This window comes from Zophobas morio, unplaced genomic scaffold (assembly GCF_036711695.1).
Source record: "Zophobas morio isolate AGI-343-1 ecotype UQ-CSIRO unplaced genomic scaffold, CSIRO_AGI_Zmor_V1 ptg000007l, whole genome shotgun sequence".
Lineage (NCBI taxonomy): Eukaryota > Metazoa > Arthropoda > Insecta > Coleoptera > Tenebrionidae > Zophobas > Zophobas morio.
In genome coordinates, this window is record NW_026972112.1 from 5,365,122 (window position 1) to 5,384,784 (window position 19,663).

Here is a 19,663-nt window from a genome sequence, read left to right on the forward strand (position 1 = left end):
AATCCAAATATTGAAAAATCCCAAAAGTTAAATATCGAAGAACTCAAAAATGAAAGAAAAAATGATGAATGGAAAAATTGAAAAATCCCAAAACTGAAATATTCAAAAACTGAAAATCTAAAAAATTAAAAAATTGAATAATAAAAAATCTGAAAAATTCTGAAACTGAAATTTCGAAAAATTGAAAAATGAAAGAAAAACTGAAAAATGGAAAAACTGAAAAGTCTCAAAACTCAAATATCGAAAAACTGAGAAATTAAAAAATTGAGAAATCAAAAAGTCACTAAAGTGAGGTCAAAAAATCAAAACCTAAAAAATTGAAGAATTGAAAAATCAAAAACTTAAAAAATTGAAAAATTCAAGAAATGAAAAATCATAAACTGAGAGTTTATAAAAATCAAATTTGAAATATTGAAAAATCTAAATATTTAAACATCGGAAAATTGAGAAATCGAAAAATTGAATAATAAATAATCTGAAAAATTCCGAAACTGAAATTTCGATAAATTGAAAAATGAAAGAAAAACTGAAATATCCAAAAACTGAGAAATTAAAAAATTGAGAAATCAAAAAGTCACAAAAGTGTAGTCAAAAAATCAAAACCCTAAAAATTGAAGAATTGAAGTCAAAACCTGAGAGTTTATAAAAGTCAAATTTGAAACATTGAAAAATCGAAATATTTAAACATCGAAAAATTGAAAATCGAGAAACTGAAAAGTTGAGATTTTGTAAAATCGAAAAAGTGAATAATAAATAATCTGAAAAATTCCGAAACTGAAATTTCGAAAAATTGAAAAATGAAGGAAAAACAAACATGGAAAAACTGAAAAATCTCAAAACTGAAATATCCAAAAACTGAGGAATTAAAAAATTGAAAAATCCAAAAGTCACAAAAGTGAAGTCAAAAAATCAGAACCTAAAAAACTGAAGAATTGAAAAATCAAAAACTTAAAAAAGTGAAAAATTGAAGAAATGAGAAATCAAAACCTGAGAGTTTATAGGTATAAGTCAAATTTGAAACATTGAAAAATCGAAATATTTAAACATCGAAAAATTGAGAAATCGAAAAATTGAAAATCGAGAAATTGAAAAGTTGAGATTTTGTAAAATCGAAAAATTGAATAATAAATAATCTGAAAAATTCCGAAACTGAAATTTCGAAAAGTTGAAAAATGAAAGAAAAACTGAAAAATGAAAACTGAAAAATCTCAAAACTGAAATATCCAAAAACTGAGAAATTAAAAAATTGAGAATCAAAAAGTCACAAAAGTGAAGTAAAAAATCAAAACCTAAAAATTGAAGAATTGAAAAATCAAAGAAATGAAAAATCAAAAACTGAAAGTTTATACAAGTCAAATTTGAAACATTGAAAACTCGAAATATTTAAACATTGGAAAATTGGGAAATCGAAAAATTGAATAATAAGTAAACTGAAAAATCCCAAAACTGAAATTTCAAAAAATTGAAAAATGAAAGAAAAACTAAGAACTCCCAAAACTGAAATATCCAAAAACTGAGAAATTGAGAAATCGAAAAATCAAAAACGTGAAATCGAAAAATCGAAACCTTAAAAAATAGAATAATTGAAAAAGTGAAGAATTGAAAGACTAAAAAATCAAAACAGTTGAGAAAATTGAGAAATTGAAACTCTGAAAATCGGGAAGTTGAAAAATTGTGAAATTATAAAATCCAAAAATTGAATATTAAATAAACTGAAAAATCCAAAAACTAAAATTGCGAAAAATTGATATTTTATTATGCATGTACAGAACTTTAATTAAATAATTTGTTTTCTATTTATCATGTAGCTCTTTTTTATCTGTATGATTGTAATATTCACTACTCAGGTAAACCAGCTGTCAAGAGCTTTGAAATGTAAATTTTGTTATTCGGGAACATTATTATGTACTAAATCGTTAAAATATTTATGTACTTAAGAAATGGACTTTTGCAGAATCTTTAGTGACACTTTACAAGTCAAACATTTTGCTGTTATTTTTAAAGTTAATTGTAGCACGAAATGAAAATCAGATTTATGGTTGGACCCTGTTTATTTCGATGTTAAAACAACAAATGAACGAATATGTATCATTGAAAGCAGTTTAAGCTTGTTGCGTTTTTGCAAAAAATTGTAATTAAAAAATAATTAAAAATGCATGCAAAGTAAGTCCTAACGTTTCCAAAAGATAAAAATAACTAAACTTATAGATAAAATCGTTTCTGAGCGTTTTTAGAGTCGACATTGGCCTGAGTGCGCTCTGGCTTGTAGATCAAACAAGTTCTCAGGTGACGATATAACGTTTTAAGATTGATTGATAACCCCATTGCCAAATTTCCGTCGATGCGTCCCCTTTGTAAAACATTTTGAATCCATTGTTATGATTTATCAATCGGAAAAATAAATTTTGTATTTTGTTTGAAAATGATTTTTTTAATTTTCGAAGAAAAAGGGCCGAGAATAACTTCTGGGCTCGAAATCTACAAAAAGAGTCTTTCGCTAATTTTGCAGTGGAGGCGTATTGAAAAATTTTGTTTTTGGAAAAGTTACCAAAAAATCCACAAAAAAATTTGAGATGTAGATTTCAACATACTGATTCGAAATTTGCCATATTTCAATTACTGATTCTGCAAAAACAGTAGAAATTTTCGAAAAAGTGAAGCATAAAATAACTTCTAGGGTTTGAATTCTACAAAAAATGTCTTCAGCTAATTATCGATGATGGTCGAAAAATGGTCAAAAATTTCATAAGTTCTTCAAAATTTGAGCTTTTGGAAAAATGTGGGATATTTAATCTCGACATGCCAATTTCGAAATATACGGTGTGAACATATTTTTTTTTTAAATCATAAAAGAAATACTCCTAAAACATAATATCGTAAAAAATGTCTACAATTTTACAACCGTTAGATCAGCACTACTTTTTCACATTCTAGGATTTAATACAAGTAAAAGCAAATTTAAAGCAAAAATTCAACTAACAGAAACAAATTTTGGAAAAATGTTGAAAAAATTATCAAAATTTCTTGACAGTTAACTACAAATTTTTGGAACTTCACACCAAAGAAGTGGAATTTATTTCGTAATTTTATAACAGCTCAACAAGTAATAAAAAACGAAAATACAGGCAACCACCGAACCGATTCATTCGCAATTGCATGTAAAGGTGATCTTAAACCTAATAAAACACAAACTAAATTTCTCTATTCTTGTAAATAAGTGTCAATTGAACTGTGATCTTTGCATCTAGTTAAACATTACACAACAATAATGTATAGATTATGATTCAGATTTATATTTACGACGAGTATGGGTGTCTTGTTGACGCTTATTTGCACAATGATGCACTGAGACGAATACCACAGGTCGTAAAGATACAGTTTAATCTGCGTGGTTTTAGTCGGTTTTGCTGGTGTGGTGTATGTGCTGATTTATGGATGGAAGCCCCACGTCCACCAGAACGTGTTGGTAGTCGGGTTAATCTGCAGGGTGGAGTGTTATTTTGCTCTGGGAATTTTATAGTAGATCGGAATGAAGTTGGTTAAGAGGCGAAATTTTGTGTTCGCGTGGTTGGTAGATTGTGTGAAGTGGATTATTAGATTAACCACACCTCTTTAAAAATTAAAAGCTTATTGATGAAGGAGATGGAGAACTATAGCATGTAGAAGTTATTGACAAACTGTATTTTGTAGTTTCGCCAAATTTTTTTATACTATTCATATTTTTAATACATTGTTGAAACCGTTTAATTTAAACCTTAATGGTTGTAAATGCATCTAACATAATGCATTATGTGACCTCGATGTGCAATAAATTACCAATGATTACAAACAATAACTTGTAAAACAAGTATGTAAACTGTTTAAATCCTATGTTTAAAAGTGTACCTAATCTTTACCTTATAAAGCAACATTTTTCCGTCGAAGACGATTGATAAATTCGTATTCCTAATATTCCACTTTGAAAGAAAAACAATTGTGTAGTACACGTGAATAAAGAAATCTTATTCGCTTACGGTATTGATAAAAACTTGTACTATACAACGAATTTTGACATTCAATTTTGTGGGTCTTGTTTTTGCAGTAATTTGAAAGAATCTCGGGGACTCCTGAGGTTTATTTTTGAAGTGCTTTGAAAAAATCTCGGGAATCGCTTGCATCGGGTTTTTGAAGTACATAGTTTGAAGGAATCTTGGGGATCTCCTGTGGGTCATGTTTTTGAAGTAATATCAAAGAATCTCGGGGACTCCTTGTGTCTGATTTTTGAAGTAGTTTGAAAGAATCTTCGAGTTCTCTTGTGTCTAATTTTTGAAGCAGTTTGAAAGAATCACAGAACCGCTTGCTTCAAAAATCAGACACAAGGGGACTTCGAGATTCTTTCAAACTGCTTCAAAAATCAGACACAAAGGAACTCGGACATTCTTTCAAACTACTTCGAAAACCAGACACAAGGAGTCCCCGAGATTCTTTAGAATTACTTCAAAAATAAGACAATGGATCGTCGAGATTCTTTGCAACTACTTCAAAAACAAATCACAAAAGAGTTCCTGAGATTCTTTCAAACTGCTTCAAGAATCAGACACAAGGGACTCCGAGATTCTTTCAAACTACTTCAAAAACCAGACACAAGGGGTCCCCGAGATTCATTCAGATTACTTCAAAAATCAAACACAAGGGGACTCCGAGATTCTTTCAAACTACTTCAAAAGCCAGACACAAGCGGCTCCGGGATTCCTTCGAACTGCTTCAAAAATCAGACACAAGGGAACTCGGAAATTCTTTCAAACTACTTCGAAAACCAGACACAAGGAGTCCCCGAGATTCTTTAGAATTACTTCAAAAATAAGACAATGGATCCTCGAGATTCTTTGCAACTACTTCAACAACAAATTACAAAAGAGTTTCTGAGATTCTCTCAAACTGCTTGAAAAATCAGACACAAGGGGACTCCGAGATTCTTTCAAACTACTTCAAAAACCAGACACAAGGGGTCCCCGAGATTCATTCAGATTACTTCAAAAATCAAACACAAGGGGACTCCGAGATTCTTTCAAACGACTTTAAGGCCAGACACAAGGGATCCCCGAGATTCATTCAGATTACTTCAAAAATCAAACACAAGGGGACTCCGAGATTCTTTCAAATTACTTCAAAAACCAGACACAAGCGGCTCCGGGATTCCTTCAAACTGCTTCAAAAATCAGACACAAGGGAACTCGGAAATTCTTTCAAACTACTTCGAAAACCAGACACAAAGAGTCCCCGAGATTCTTTAGAATTACTTCAAAAATAAGACAATGGATCCTCGAGATTCTTTGCAACTACTTCAACAACAAATTACAAGAGTTTCTGAGATTCTCTCAAACTGCTTGAAAAATCAGACACAAGGGGACTCCGAGATTCTTTCAAACTACTTCAAAAACCAGACACAAGGGGTCCCCGAGATTCATTCAGATTACTTCAAAAATCAAACACAAGAGGACTCCGAGATTCTTTCAAATTACTTCAAAAACCAGACACAAGCGGCTCCGGGATTCCTTCAAACTGCTTCAAAAATCAGACACAAGGGAACTCGGAAATTCTTTCAAAATACTTCGAAAACCAGACACAAGGAGTCCCCGAGATTCTTTAGAATTACTTCAAAAATAAGACAATGGATCCTCGAGATTCTTTGCAACTACTTCAACAACAAATTACAAGAGTTTCTGAGATTCTCTCAAACTGCTTGAAAAATCAGACACAAGGGGACTCCGAGATTCTTTCAAACTACTTCAAAAACCAGACACAAGGGGTCCCCGAGATTCATTCAGATTACTTCAAAAATCAAACACAAGTAAGACAATGGATCCTCGAGATTCTTTGCAACTACTTCAACAACAAATTACAAAAGAGTTTCTGAGATTCTCTCAAACTGCTTGAAAAATCAGACACAAGGGGACTCCGAGATTCTTTCAAACTACTTCAAAAACCAGACTTTACAAATAATTATTTTTGAAGTAATTCTAATGAATCTCGGGGACTCCTTGTGTCTGGTTTTCGAAGTAGTTTGAAAGAATTTCCGAGTTCCCTTGTGTCTGATTTTTGAAGCAGTTTGAAGGAATCCCGGGGCCGCTTGTGTCTGGTTTTTGAAGTAGTTTAAAAGAATCTTGGAGTCTTCTTGTGTTTGATTTTTGAAGTAGTCTGAAAAAATCTCCGAGTTCCCTTGTGTCTGATTTTTGAAGCTCGTGGATTGTCGTATTTTTGAAGTAATTCTAAAGAATCTCGCGAACGCCTTATATTTTGTTTACGAAGTACATAATTTGCAAGAATTTCGGAGATCCCTTATTTGTAAAGTCAAATCGTGGCCAGATCACCATCGCCAACCTCATTAATAAAAAATGAAACTTCTAATTTATCATGTAAAGCTTTCTGGCTTGCGTCATTTTCTTGACGCACAAACATTTATGAAATGTACGTGTTACTCGTGTCCTCGAGGAACGTGTGGGAAATACGGGTTAACCTGAGGGGGTGGGGTGTTATATATTGCTGTGGGAATTTTATAGTAGGCTTGGCGAAGTGGGTTAAAAGAAGGAAATTTTGTTAGGTGGCTTGAAAAGGTTAAAAATTAAAAGAACGTGTATTGATGACATTAGAGATGTAGTTGTCGCTCAAACTCCGAAACAACACAGAGATTGTTTACAAACAGTTTGAACAAATGTAAACGACTTCGGCTGGAAGTGTTTGCCGACCGGCAACAATAAACAACAATTAAAGCGAGGACTAATTGGTAGAAGCTTTTTTGTGAGTATTGATTTTGGGAGTTTTCTTGTGGAGGTGTCAATTGGCAATTAACTAGAACCTATAAACATTTTTTTCTTAAAAATATTAATCAGTTTATGTGACAACATAGTTGCAAGCACTAAAATTTATTTCATCCTTGAGTTGAGATGAAACATCTTGTAGATACATCTTGCTTTAGATTGCACTTAATGCGCTTGTTTTATGTCATAGCATTAAGAACCTTTTGAAAAGTTATGAAACAAGTGCCAATTTTTTTTCAGATGGAGTCGAAAGCTGTAAATTCTACGATAGACGGACGTTGTTTGTATAACTTGTAACTTATTTAAACAGTTAAATTCAGTCAGAGCTTTTTTATTTACCGACAAAATGTATTAAAATTTAAATTAATATAAGTATCTTTTGAAGTTTGACTTGAAAAAACATTTAAACGTAAATAAATCCCAAACATGGGTTCTATTTTCTTTTATATTGGTAACAATAAAATGTATGCGTGCACGCTATTTTTTTTTGAATTGTCCTAATTTTGAAATAATTGTTTAGAAACCCCACACACCGGAACAAAATTGAATGAAAACCCCGAATTTGTCGTGATTGGCGTCATTAATATCTCCTTCCACTCAATCCCGAATTTAATCCAAAATAAAGATTCGTGTAAAATTCTCCGACATTAGTTTACATTTAAGAGGATTCGTTTAACAATTTCTTATTACCAGTTCGGTCACGCGAACTTTTTGACAAAGCGCCAGTAATTTTTCCGGGGATTAATTTTGTGTGCTACGAACGATGGAACGGGGTGCCAGTAAATTAAATTGTCGTGGAAAGAAGACCCAGATTGTACAGTCTTAGTCAAGTCAAATGACTCGGAACCGCTACGGTCTCATCACTTTGATGAACTTTTTCGGAAATGAAAAATTTGATTTAATTAAAAATGGGTAGTCGGCGAGGGCTTTGGAACAAAATTGGCGAAGTTGGTGCTTTGAGTGGGCGTCGTTTTTATGCTAATTACTTTGGGGCTTTGTAAATTACTTACATTAAAAGTTTCGTTGTTTGTTTGGTGGATAAACAGCGTGCGTGATTCAAAAGAAAATGTGTAAATATTGCCTTAGAAAGATTATTATTGCTGTGTTTGCGTTGCAGGAGCAGGTGTTTGATAGTTTGCAGATTCAGGTTTTTTTGTAACGGAGAAGAATTGCAGGCAGGGGAGTGCTAATGCGTTTGCAATTAATAAGGAGGCATTAAAGTAATGCCGCGGCAGGATTTTTACTTAATTATAGCTTTTACAGTAGACGCAGAACGTTTGTCTCGCTCGCTTTAATAGTTTACGCTTGTCATTATAATAAATTTGAAATGAAACAATTATCGTAACTCACTCAACCAATAGATTCCATCCCCTATATCTTTACTGCCGAATCGGATTAAATTTAAATTTTACAATGTTCTGTCGTCGTGAACAAATTATACGCTTGTTAAATTTCCATTAGTGTTTTTCCGACTTGATGGCCTTGCATTTTTCGGAGAACTTTTGCAGATGGTGTAGTTTTTAATTTTTTACGTAGAGGTTTTTTCAGTTGCTTCCACATTTTAAGCGACAATTTCTAGTCGATTTTTAAATTTGTTTCTCATCTTCTTTAAAGAATTGATGACGTCATCTTAAATTTGATTGTTTTTTCGCTGATCTGTCGGAAGTACTCAGAGCAATTTAAATTTATGTTTAACACTTTTTGCTCGAATTTAAGCATTAATCATGGTGGACGTTATTTGACTAACTGAAGAACTTTTGGAAATACCAAGAACGAGATGATTGGAAATCTGCACCATGAAATAAGATTTAAGAATTTCTAATGGAGTTTCTCTTAAATTGCCACTTGATTGATTGATGTTAACCAGATTTGCATATTATATTTAAAATATATATTCAATCTACTTTCCGTTAGTAAAATTGAATAATTCTGTGCAGGCAAATCAGTTACTGGCAACTTGTCAACATGTAAAAAAATTGGTCGAAAGTTATTGCGACAGAACTTCCCTTGCTCCTGAAGTACAACCCAACAAATGCGGCTTCGTTGAAAAATGATGACTAGTGGCGTAAATAACACTTCCGCAACTTTTTTAACTTGAATTTTCAGTTCTTCAATTTTTTGGGTCTTCAGGTTTTCGATTTGCCTCCATTTTCTTGTAGATTTCGAGCTCTAGAACTCAAATCCGGCTTCGGTTTTTCGATACCTGCAACAGTTTTTCCAGAATCGATCGTTGAAATTTCGAAATTTTTGAAATTTTCAAAAATTCGCATTTCGCAGCGATTTTTTCGAAAATGTTGCTTCGTGACCATCAATATGCTATATTTTTGGAATCAGCGTGTCGAGATCTACGTCCCTGAATTTTTTCATAATTTTTAGACAACTTTTTTAAAATTGAAATTTTTTAATGGTCCCCCCTTCTTCAAATTTCGCAAAAATTTTGATATTTTCGAAACTCAACTAAACACATTTTCTTGTAGATTTCGAGCTCTAGAACTCAAATCCGGCTTCTGTTTTTTGATACCTGCAACCGTTTTTCCAGAATCGACCGTTGAAAATTCAAAATTTTTGAAAATTTCAAAAATTCGCATTTCGCAGCGATTTTTTCGAAAATGTTGCTTCGTGACCATCAATATGCTATATTTTTGGAATCAGCGTGTCGAGATCTACGTCCCTGAATTGTTTCATTATTTTTGGACTTTTTTAAAATTGAAATTTTTTAATGGTCTTCCCCTCTTCAAATTTCGCAAAAATTTTCACATTTTCGAAACTCAACTAAACACACTTTCTTGTAGGTTTCGAGCTCTAAAACTCAAATGTTTCTATTTTCAAGAGTAAATTTTTCAGTTTTTCAATTTTCCAACTTTTGAATTTTTCAATTTTTAGATTTTGCAATTTTCCATTGTTTTATTGTCCGTATTTTAAATTTTCTATTTGGAATTTGACAGTTTTTAATTTTTTTATTTCTTCAGTTTTACGATATGTAACTCTAGGAGTTTTCATTTTTAAATTTGTCAGTTTTTTGGTTTTCCAACTTTGGATATATATTTCAATTTTTAGATTTTTTTGCAATTTTTCATTTCTTCAATTTTTTTGTGTGTTCAGGTTTTCGATTTGCAATGTTTCTATTTTCACGAGTTAAAATTTTCAGTTTTTCAATTTTCCAACTTTTGAATTTTTCGATTTTTAGATTTCGCAATTTTTCGATTTTACAATTTTTTGATTTTACAATTTTTCGATTTAAAATTTGTCGTGTTTTCAAGTTTTAATTTATCAGTCTTTTGGTTCTTTAATTTTTCGTATTTCAAATTTTTTTATTTGCAATTTTACAGTTTCTAATTTTTTTGTTTTTGTCTTCAGTTTTACGATATCTAACTTTCCGAGTTTTCATTTTTAAATTTGTCAAGTTTTGATTTTCCAACTTTGGGTGTTTCAATTTTTAGATTTTGCAATTTTTCATTTGTTCAATTTTTTGAATTGTAATTTTTCCTTTCGTTTTTTCTTTTCTTTATTTTTTCAATTTTTCCGATTTTCAGTGTTCTGATTTTATAATTTTTCTTTTTGTCAATGTGAAATTTTCAATTTTTAAATTTGAAAACTCGAAAAATTGAAAAATTACAAATCGAGAATTCGTGCAATTTTTAATTTTTCAGTTTTCCGATTTTTCAATTTTTGATTGATTGATTGATTGATTGATTGATTTTGTCAATGTAAAATTTTTCAATTTTTAGATTCGGAAAATCGAAAAATTGGGAAATTAAAATTTGAGAACTCTTACAATTTTTCGGACTTTCAGTGTTCTGATTTAATCATTTTTCTTTTTTTCAATTTTTAGATTTGGAAAATCGAAAAGTTGAATAATTCAAAATTGAGAACTAGGGCAGTTTTTAATTTTTCAGTTTCCCGCTTTTTCAATTTTTCGTTTCTTCAATTTTTGATTTGCAATTTTTTTAGGTTTCATTATAAATATGTAGTAATCTTTACATATAATAATTGTAAAAATTTTATACTGTTTGAATTTTACGATTTTAGAATTTTTTCATTTTTCATTTACCTATTGCATTTTAAAACTTTTTCATTTATTCAGTTTTTCCATCCTTCAGTGTTTACAGTTTTTCGACTTTACAATTATAACGATTCTGTAATTTTTCGATTTTAATGGCTTTTCCAATTTTTTTATTATGAATTTTTTTGATTTTTGAATTTCTCAATTTTTAGGTTTTCAATGTTTCAATTTTTCATTTCTTCAACTTTTCGTTTGGGTTTTTTATTGTCTTTATTTTTTCAGTTTTTCGGTTTTTCGGTGTTCTGATTTTATATATTTTTTTTTCGATGTAACATTTTTGAATTTTTCATTTCTTCAATTTTTCGATTTGGAATTTTTCGATTTGCTTTTCTTATGTTCTTTATTTTTTCAATTTTTCGATTTTCCAAACCAAAAAATTGAAAAATTAAAAATTGACAACTCGTGCAATTTTTAGTTTTTCAGTTTCTTGATTTTTCAATTTTTCGTTTCTTCAATTTTTGGTGTGCAATTTTTCTAGTTTTCAGTTTAAATATGTAGTAATATTTACACATAATTTTTAAAATTTTACACTTTCTGAATTTTACGATTTTAGTTTTTTTCCATTTTTCATTTTTCGTTTACCTATTGTATTTTAAAACTTTTTCATATATTTATTTTTTCGATTTTTAGTTTTTGAATTGCTCGATATTTAATTTATCAACATTTCGATCTTTCAGTGTTACAGTTTTTCGACTTTACAGTTTTGGCGATTCCATAATTTTTCAATTTTACAATGGGTTATCCGATTTTTTTATTCAATTCCTTTTTTCTTCTTTCCAATTTTTTAATTATTAATTTTTTCGATTTTTAAATTTTTCAATTTTCAGTTTTTCAATGTTTCAATTTTTCATTTCTTCTATTTTTCGATTACAGTTTTTCGTTCGGATTTTTTATTTAATTTTTTCAATCGAATTTCCAACCAAAAAATTAAAAAATTAAAAATTGAGAACTCGTGCTATTTTTAGTTTTTCAGTTTCACGATTTTTGAATTTTTCGTTTCTTCAATTTTTGATTTGCATTTTTTCTAGTTTTCATTTTAAGTATGTAGTAATATTTACATAAATTTTTAAAATTTGACACTTTTTGAATCTTACGATTTTACAATTTTTCCATTTTTCATTTACCTATAATTGAATTTTAAAACATTTTCATTTATACAATTTTTCGATTTTTAGTTTTTGAATCTCTCGATATTTAATTTATAAATTTTGGCGATTCTATAATTTTTCGATTGTACAATGGGTTTTCCAGTTTTTTGATTATTCATTTCTTCGATTTATAAGTCTCTCTTTAGTTTTTCAATGTTTCAATTAGTCGTTTCCTCAGTTCCTCGATTTTCCAGTTTTTCGATTTTGCAATTTCTCGTTTTTTTAGTTTTTAGATTTTTCAGTTTTTTCGGATAAAAAAATGGAAAAATGCAGAATTGTAAGATTGAAAAATCAAAAATGAAATTACGAGAAAGTATAAATTGGAAACTTCGAAATATCAAAAAATTGGAAATCAAAAATTTCAAACATTGAAGAAACAAAAAATTGAAAAATCAAAAAAGTAAAAATTGAGAAACTTAAAAATCGAAAAAACGAAATATTGTGATAGCGAAATATTGAAAATTAAAGAAATCGGAAAATCGGATAACTGAGAAATCCAAACATCGCAAAATTGAAACAATTATAAATTGGAAAATCGAGGAAAATTTGAAAAATTGAATAAGCGAAAAATTTTCGAATCGAAAGAAACATTGAAAAAATTAAGGAAATGAAAAAACAAAAATTTGTGATATAAAATCAAGAAAATGAAAACTAAAAAGTCGAGAAATGAAAAATAAAAATCAGGAAATTGAAAAATCGGAAAATTAAAAATAGAGAAACTGAAAAATCGAAAAACTGCGACATTCAAAAATTCCAAGTCAAAAAAATTTAATAAACGAAACATTGAAAATTAGAGCAAACGAAAAAAGCTAAAAATTGTGATGTGATATCAAAAAATTGGCGAAAGGTAAACAAATTCAGATTTTTCGAAAAATTATAAGATTAGATTTTGCGAATTTTATTTTTTCATGATAACGTTTGTATGTTAAAATAAAAACATGTATGCTCTATGAAAGTAAATGTTAATTAAGAAGCATGGTACATGTTTGTTTCAAGTGAATTTGTTCGAAAAAGTGAGTCGTTCTTGTATAAGTAATTTTATAATGTATGTGTGCATTTATGGACCACAATTATAGAGTCATAATATTTTACATGTTTCAGAGAGGATTTATTCGGCAAAATTTTGAAATCTATATATTTTCCAAAAATCTGGATGTCTAGGGTAAAAACTGAACACGAATTCATAAACCACATGTGAGGGGTTATCTTATTTTATAAAATTGAATTAATATTTACTAATATAAATTTCATATTTCTAATACACATGTAAAATTTGACAACATTGGCCCAGTAGTTTTGGAGATTGCAGGTCTGATAAAAATTCAACCTATTCTTTCCTACTGTAAGGGTCATGAAACGTCGAGGAAAAATAAAAGTAGCTAGTTGTCTAATGGATTCGATTACAATACTTCGTTACGCTTAGAAAATAAAAAGTGTTGAGTAATTTGAATTGAATTTTTTTATGGAATATGTTCGGAACTTTTTTTTGTGCACTAACCGTATGAGAAAAATTACCATCACAAATATTTTTTCCAATTACGAAAATGTATACATTATGCAATTTTGCACGTGTTTTATTTAAGTCGGACTGCAGCAGAGGGGAATCGTCGGTAGTATTGTCACAAAGCAGGGATAATTTTAACGTTTTTTTAGCTCTTACGGCCGACTTACCTTTAAGCACAGTGCCACAGTGTTACTATATGTTATTATGCTGCTGCTAAACCCGTATGTTCCACGAGTTGTACCGAACCGTAGCCATTGTCGGTAATATTTCGCTTTAGAAGAGCCATTCATTCCCTCTAGTTCATGGTTCTGGGAAACTTGAACACTTATTTAGTGAAATATGCACGTTGGCAATATGCTAATGCTGCGCTGTTGAATATGCCGCACTCATAATAGTAGTGTCTTTATCATCACGACCGAAGTAAAAAAAAATCTTCTAGACCTTGCCTACTTTCAGTGCGGCTATAAATTTTCGTCGCAAGGAAGCACTAAATTTAAAATTAGTATCCTCACCATGTGTCACGAATTTGGCAGCTACAAGGTGATACCCAAAAAAGGCACCTCCAATTATCCTTTAATCGTTTCGTTTCATAATCGCCTTTAAAAAACGAATAGGTGTATTATTCACCTGCATAAAGTATTTCCTGGCATATCAAATCGTGCGATGTAATGAGTTCAATGTCAAGATTGTTGATTAACAGCCTGCTGTGGGCGACTGTGTCATATGACCGTTGTTATTATTATTGCGACCATGCACTTGAAATTTCCGCTCGATATCCACCGCGACTGCATTATATTGGATTTTATGCGCGACGTGAATCATGACGGAGCAATGTTTTTTTTAATATTTCGATTTTCTTGCAGTGAGCCGTTTGCACTGCGAGAGCGAATCCTTCAAGATGGACCTGATCCTGGACATCAACTCCTGGCTATATCCGATGGAGTTGGGTGAGTCGAAAATAAACAACTCCTTGTTATCAAGCTGTCACCTCCATTATTGTTTGTCGTCTTCGTTGTCTACGCAAATATTTACCTTCTTTCCGCTGTTGGCGTTTTTTAACATTTAGACTATGTGCTGTGCGTCCACCACACTTGAGCGCTTCACAGAAATTCCGATAATAATTATTGGTCATGACCTTCGTCAAATAAGGTTTCTGTGAGGAGAATTTCAAGCGGTGTTTCATTTAATAAAATTACTATTTATTGAATTTATGAAGTTTGACAAGGTTACGTCGCCACGATCAGAGCTCACGCCCTCCATAAATCGCCAAAATTTTACTCTCTGTATGCTAATTTTGTAATTATGGTTCTGGAAAGTGAGTCCACGTTTGTATTTTAGCAGCGGAGCCTTATTTGTGGTCACTGGGATGTGATTAGTTTTATTTATGGGACAGCGGAGGGGCTTAAAATTTACGAGCACATATGTGATCTAAAGCGACACAACTTTCCAGGATTTATGTCGGATCATGACATAACAATTCTGCGAACAGGTTGTGTCCATCAACGAATATGAACAGAGAAACGTAATTAGACGGATTCGGGCGACATTTTAGCTTTCGATTAGGTAGAGTGTTTTGTCGGTTGTTATTTAAGTAGTTCTAGACCAAACAAAAAACTTAAGTCAGTGGCTGGGTTTATCAAGATCAAGTTTGCCCCACGAACTACAGGTAAATTTTTAACATGATAAAATTCAACTAAAAATTGTAAAACTGAACTTCCCATTGTTAATTCTCGAGAAAGACAATGTAGATAGTTGCCATGAAGTTTTCCCCACCACGACCTCCTCAGGGATGCAAAGTTTGTGCTGGTAGTTAGAAATTCCGTCAAGCACGGGCCCTTTGGAAGTGATGGTTGACAGTTTAAAATTTTATTCGAAGTGTCAACTTTGCTGTTCAAAGTGTAGCAAATAACGCGTTGCTGCGGTGGAGATTTTCACCCTCCGTGGCTTTTGGTAAAAGATAAATTTCCTGGATTGACCAAAAAATGGTAGTTTATTTTTCCGGGCCATTTTACTGATTTAGACATCGCATCATAGTAATCAGTGACATGGGAAGCTGTAGAGCTTTGCATTTTCCGCGATACGCTTCTGATGTAAAGTTTTACAGAAAGTGTGCTCTATAGAGTAGGTGGTTTTACATTATCGATTTTTCTTCCAATTAAGAGTGAGACTTACGACATAGCGTGTTCGTTCAAAATATAGTTATACTAGACTGTAAACGACTGTCCGCTCAAGCTACCACTAAAAATTCCTCGATCTTTAAAACTTTGTAGTGATCGTTATAGCACTCTCGACACCATAATTTTGTATTGATGAATTAGTTTTAAATTGTTTATCAAATTAAGAATAAATTGTGTTAATTATATGTCGTCGATGCATATTTGCGGTCTCGTAAACATTCGAGTCTTTTTGATTTTTTGTGTTTTTGTTTACACTATGTTTAATGTGGCGACCTAAAAGAAAAACGTTCAACTGTTGATATTCAAGATGTGTCACACATTTACTACCACGATAACACTATTGTTTGAAAACATTTCCATGAATTTCTTTGACATCATCATTTTTATTGTCGACTAAATTGTCGTTTCCTAGAGCTCTGATTATCACAAAAATGCTGGTTAAGTTGCTATTTAAGTTCTGTGACATTTACAAAAAGTTTAAATGTTGCTTTTGCGATATAGTCGTGTGTTAAAACAGTTCATTTTCGACGATCTTCCACAATTTTTTTGAAAAGTTATTGGTTTCGAAATACAGTTTGGTGGATTAACTTTTCAGTGCGTTATGTACGGGGGATTCGGGAGTCCCAAAAAACTATTTAAAAAATTATTATTAAATTAAATATAATATTTGCCAGACTGGAGTTAATGCAGGTAGGGTCAGTTGCGCACAACGGTCAAAAAATTTGCATATTAATAGCATAATCATCAAATACGTATAGAATTATAACTATTTTTATTACTCTTAAATTTTCTACCAATAGGTTTATCTTATAAAAAATAAAACAGAAGTTAATTAATTTTATAAAAAAAAATCCACAGGAGTAAAAAAATTAAATATTTTTTTGTTGTTATAAAGTTAAAATGATAATGTGAAGAGAGATTACTGTAATTTGTAACCATTAGTCCAAAAAAACCCATCAAAGGTCATTTTGTTAAATTTGCCAACAGATTTTATTTTGTGTTATAAATTTATAAGTGTATGGTAGAATTAACTCTTCAGTACGTAATATGCGGGGATTCGGGAGTTCCAAAAAAATTATAAAAAATTTTTTAATGATGTATATTACGAAAAAACGTAATTTTATAAAAGTCAAATTGGCAACACTGCGCGCACCATACGCGTGAACACCTCCGGCTTCCTTTCTGATTTCTTATAATGACTGAAATCCACCTTCTATGTTTTTTTAGGACAATAACCATAACAACCAGTAGTCATTAATCGTTTTGCATTATTATTATTAATAAAACAAGCTGTTATTTTTAATTAATAAATAAACCAAAAATAAAACATTTAATAAGACATTTTAAAATTATAAACGAAAACAAAACCAACGAAACACTAGAGAAGATGTTCAATATTCCTGCCTTATGCATATAAGTAAGCTCGTAATGTTACCAAATTTTGATCATTTTTTGTAAAAGTTATAAAACTGATTTTGGCAAATGACATACTCTGTAAGAAAAGAGAGGGTGGGTGGGTGGGGCTAATACCTACTAGGGTAAGACTGATTTTGGCAAATGACATACCCTCTAAGAAAGGAGAGGGTGGGTGAGTGGGGCTAGTACCTGCTAAAATAAGGTTGATTTTGGTAAGTGACATATCCTCTAAGAAATTTAATTAAATTATTGTAAGAAAAGAGGCTTCAAAGCACTTTAAAATTCTTTCCAAACAGGAATACCTGTTCAAAGATGAAATATTATTCATTGGCTGCACGTTTTAGCTCCTTCTCTCTTTAACTTGCTTAATTGCAGTGAACTGTGCATATTTTAGTTATTGTGAATTTAGTGCATTTCGAGTGCGTTTTTACTTCCCGAGCGTAAGCAAAGGATTACAATCGAGTCTGTCGGCCGACTCTATACTTTTACATTTTCTGGACCTATCATGACCCCTAGAGGGCGAAGAAATAGGTCTCCCGTTTCCATCTGTCTGTCCGTCTGTCGGTCCGTCTGTCTGCCATCCCGGATTTTTATTAGACAGATATTCTCCGATTGTTGTCAAATTTTGTATTTACATTAGGTATATCATGTAGATGGTAAAACGCTAACCAAAATTTGTCTAGTCATCCCCACCATTAGTGTGATGACGTCACTTCAAAGTTGTGCATAGTAAATGGGTTTTAAATTGTATCAAATAACATAGTCTTACACATTTAGTTTATGACTCGGAATTGAGATTTTACCCGAAACGTCCAGATTTTTGAAAAAAAATAAAATTTTGGAAACAGCATTTTGGCATTTAATTTGGAATCTGTAAAACCGAATGCTTTGAAATCTTGCATATGGTTTACAGTTGTGATAAGCATGATCAGTTTTTATTCAAAATATATTTACGTGTCCCTTCCAAAAAATTGATGACGTCACCTCAGAAGTTTGCCGAATAAATCATATCTAAAATGTAGAAAATATGATGAGTCTGTACTTGTAATTTATCATTCCATTCATATTTTTTGGATTTGCAGGGTGACTCAAAAAAATTAATGAATGGGGGAATATATTTTATTTATTTAATTAGGAACTACAAAACCAAATGCTTTGAAATCTTGGAGATGTTTTAAAGTTATCATGGGCATGGTAAATTTTTGAAAAAAATGATCTAAATATATTTGCTCATCCCCCCTAAAAAATTGATCACGCCACCCCAAAATTTTTCCGAAAAATGCTATCTTAAATGTGCATTGTGCAAAGTATGATGAGTCTATAATTGTGATTTATCACTGCATAAATATTTTTTAGATTTGCTTATATGGGGTGTGTGAAAAAAATTAATGTCAATTTATTTTATTGATTAAATCAAGAATTGCAAAACTGAATATGTACTTTGAAGTCTTCACGTTTTGAAGTTATTGTAAGCTTGGTAACTTTTTAATAAAAATGTATATGTTTATTAACCCCGAATAAATTCTTTCGCAAATGTGGAAAATATGAACAGACTTTTAATCATTGCATTCATATTTTTTAGATTTACTTAAACAGGTGACTCACAAATTAATGAATCAGTCAATTTATTGTTGATCAAATTAAGAACGAGCCACCCCATTTTCTGGAAAATGTGAGAATACGCTCGTCTTTATAACAATAAAATAATGATAAGGTAAGAATTATAATAATAACATTCAGAATATTTTGTTCAATGGAATATGAATTATGAATAATTTTAGTCATCTGATGTGGAGCGATAAACTCATTCAAATCTAACAAATGTCTACGTGACATTCTTCCGATGTAATGTATTCCCGTTGATAATGTGCTGTAAATCATTTTTTTGCATTCAACCTTTTTTGATGACCTTGGCGCATTCAACAGCATGCGGGACGTCGAACATCAATGCTACGAACGTTTAATCAGTGAGTTATTTCTCATAACAGTTCCTATAGGTGTGAAGAAAAGTGTCCCCGGTTTTTTTTTGTCTTTCCTTAGCTACTTATTTATTTATATACTTATTTGTACGTACTCGGGCGCTTCGAACATTGAAAGCTCTTGGACTTGTAATACTTGCTCCACTTCAGATAGTCCGATCTTTCTTTCGGCTATAGAGCAGATTATTGAAAAACAATTCAATAAGGTAAAAACGGAGTTAAAGTTAGAATTAGTGAGAAATTTCAGCAAATTTCTGATTGAATTCAAGTAATTGAAGACAATGTGGAAAAACTTCAATCTGAACTTAATCTAAGTAATAAAAAATAAGGATGACATTGCCTGTGATATTATAATGTGGTATCTGAAATTAATGATCGTATGGATCGTAGCAGAAATGTGATCTTATTCAACGTCCCGGAATCGTCTGAAAGATTACCTGAAGACCGTGTTAAAGAATATTTACAACATTTTGGTGAAATCTTGAATCCTTTAGGTCCTTTAGATTCTTTCCCTAAGCCAAAAAAGATACTGTGTCAAATTATTTTTTGGAAATAGTGATGAGGCGATGACTGTTTTAC

At 31.1% G+C, this 19,663-nt stretch overlaps 1 protein-coding gene across 2 annotated transcripts in view; it reads left to right on the plus strand.

Moving 5' to 3' along the window:
• LOC135124344 (DNA-directed RNA polymerases I, II, and III subunit RPABC3) overlaps positions 1-19,663 on the plus strand; it is a 161,476-nt gene that overhangs the window by 50,810 nt on the left and 91,003 nt on the right. The window contains exons 1-2 of one of the 2 annotated variants that reach the window (XM_064049346.1): positions 3,407-3,462; positions 14,376-14,459. In XM_064049346.1, the coding sequence (XP_063905416.1) occupies positions 3,432-3,462; positions 14,376-14,459 (115 nt within the window). In that variant the 5' untranslated portion in view covers positions 3,407-3,431. Of the gene's footprint in view, positions 1-3,406; positions 3,463-14,375; positions 14,460-19,663 lie in introns of those variants that run through there. The other variant, XM_064049344.1, reaches the window with a different exon arrangement.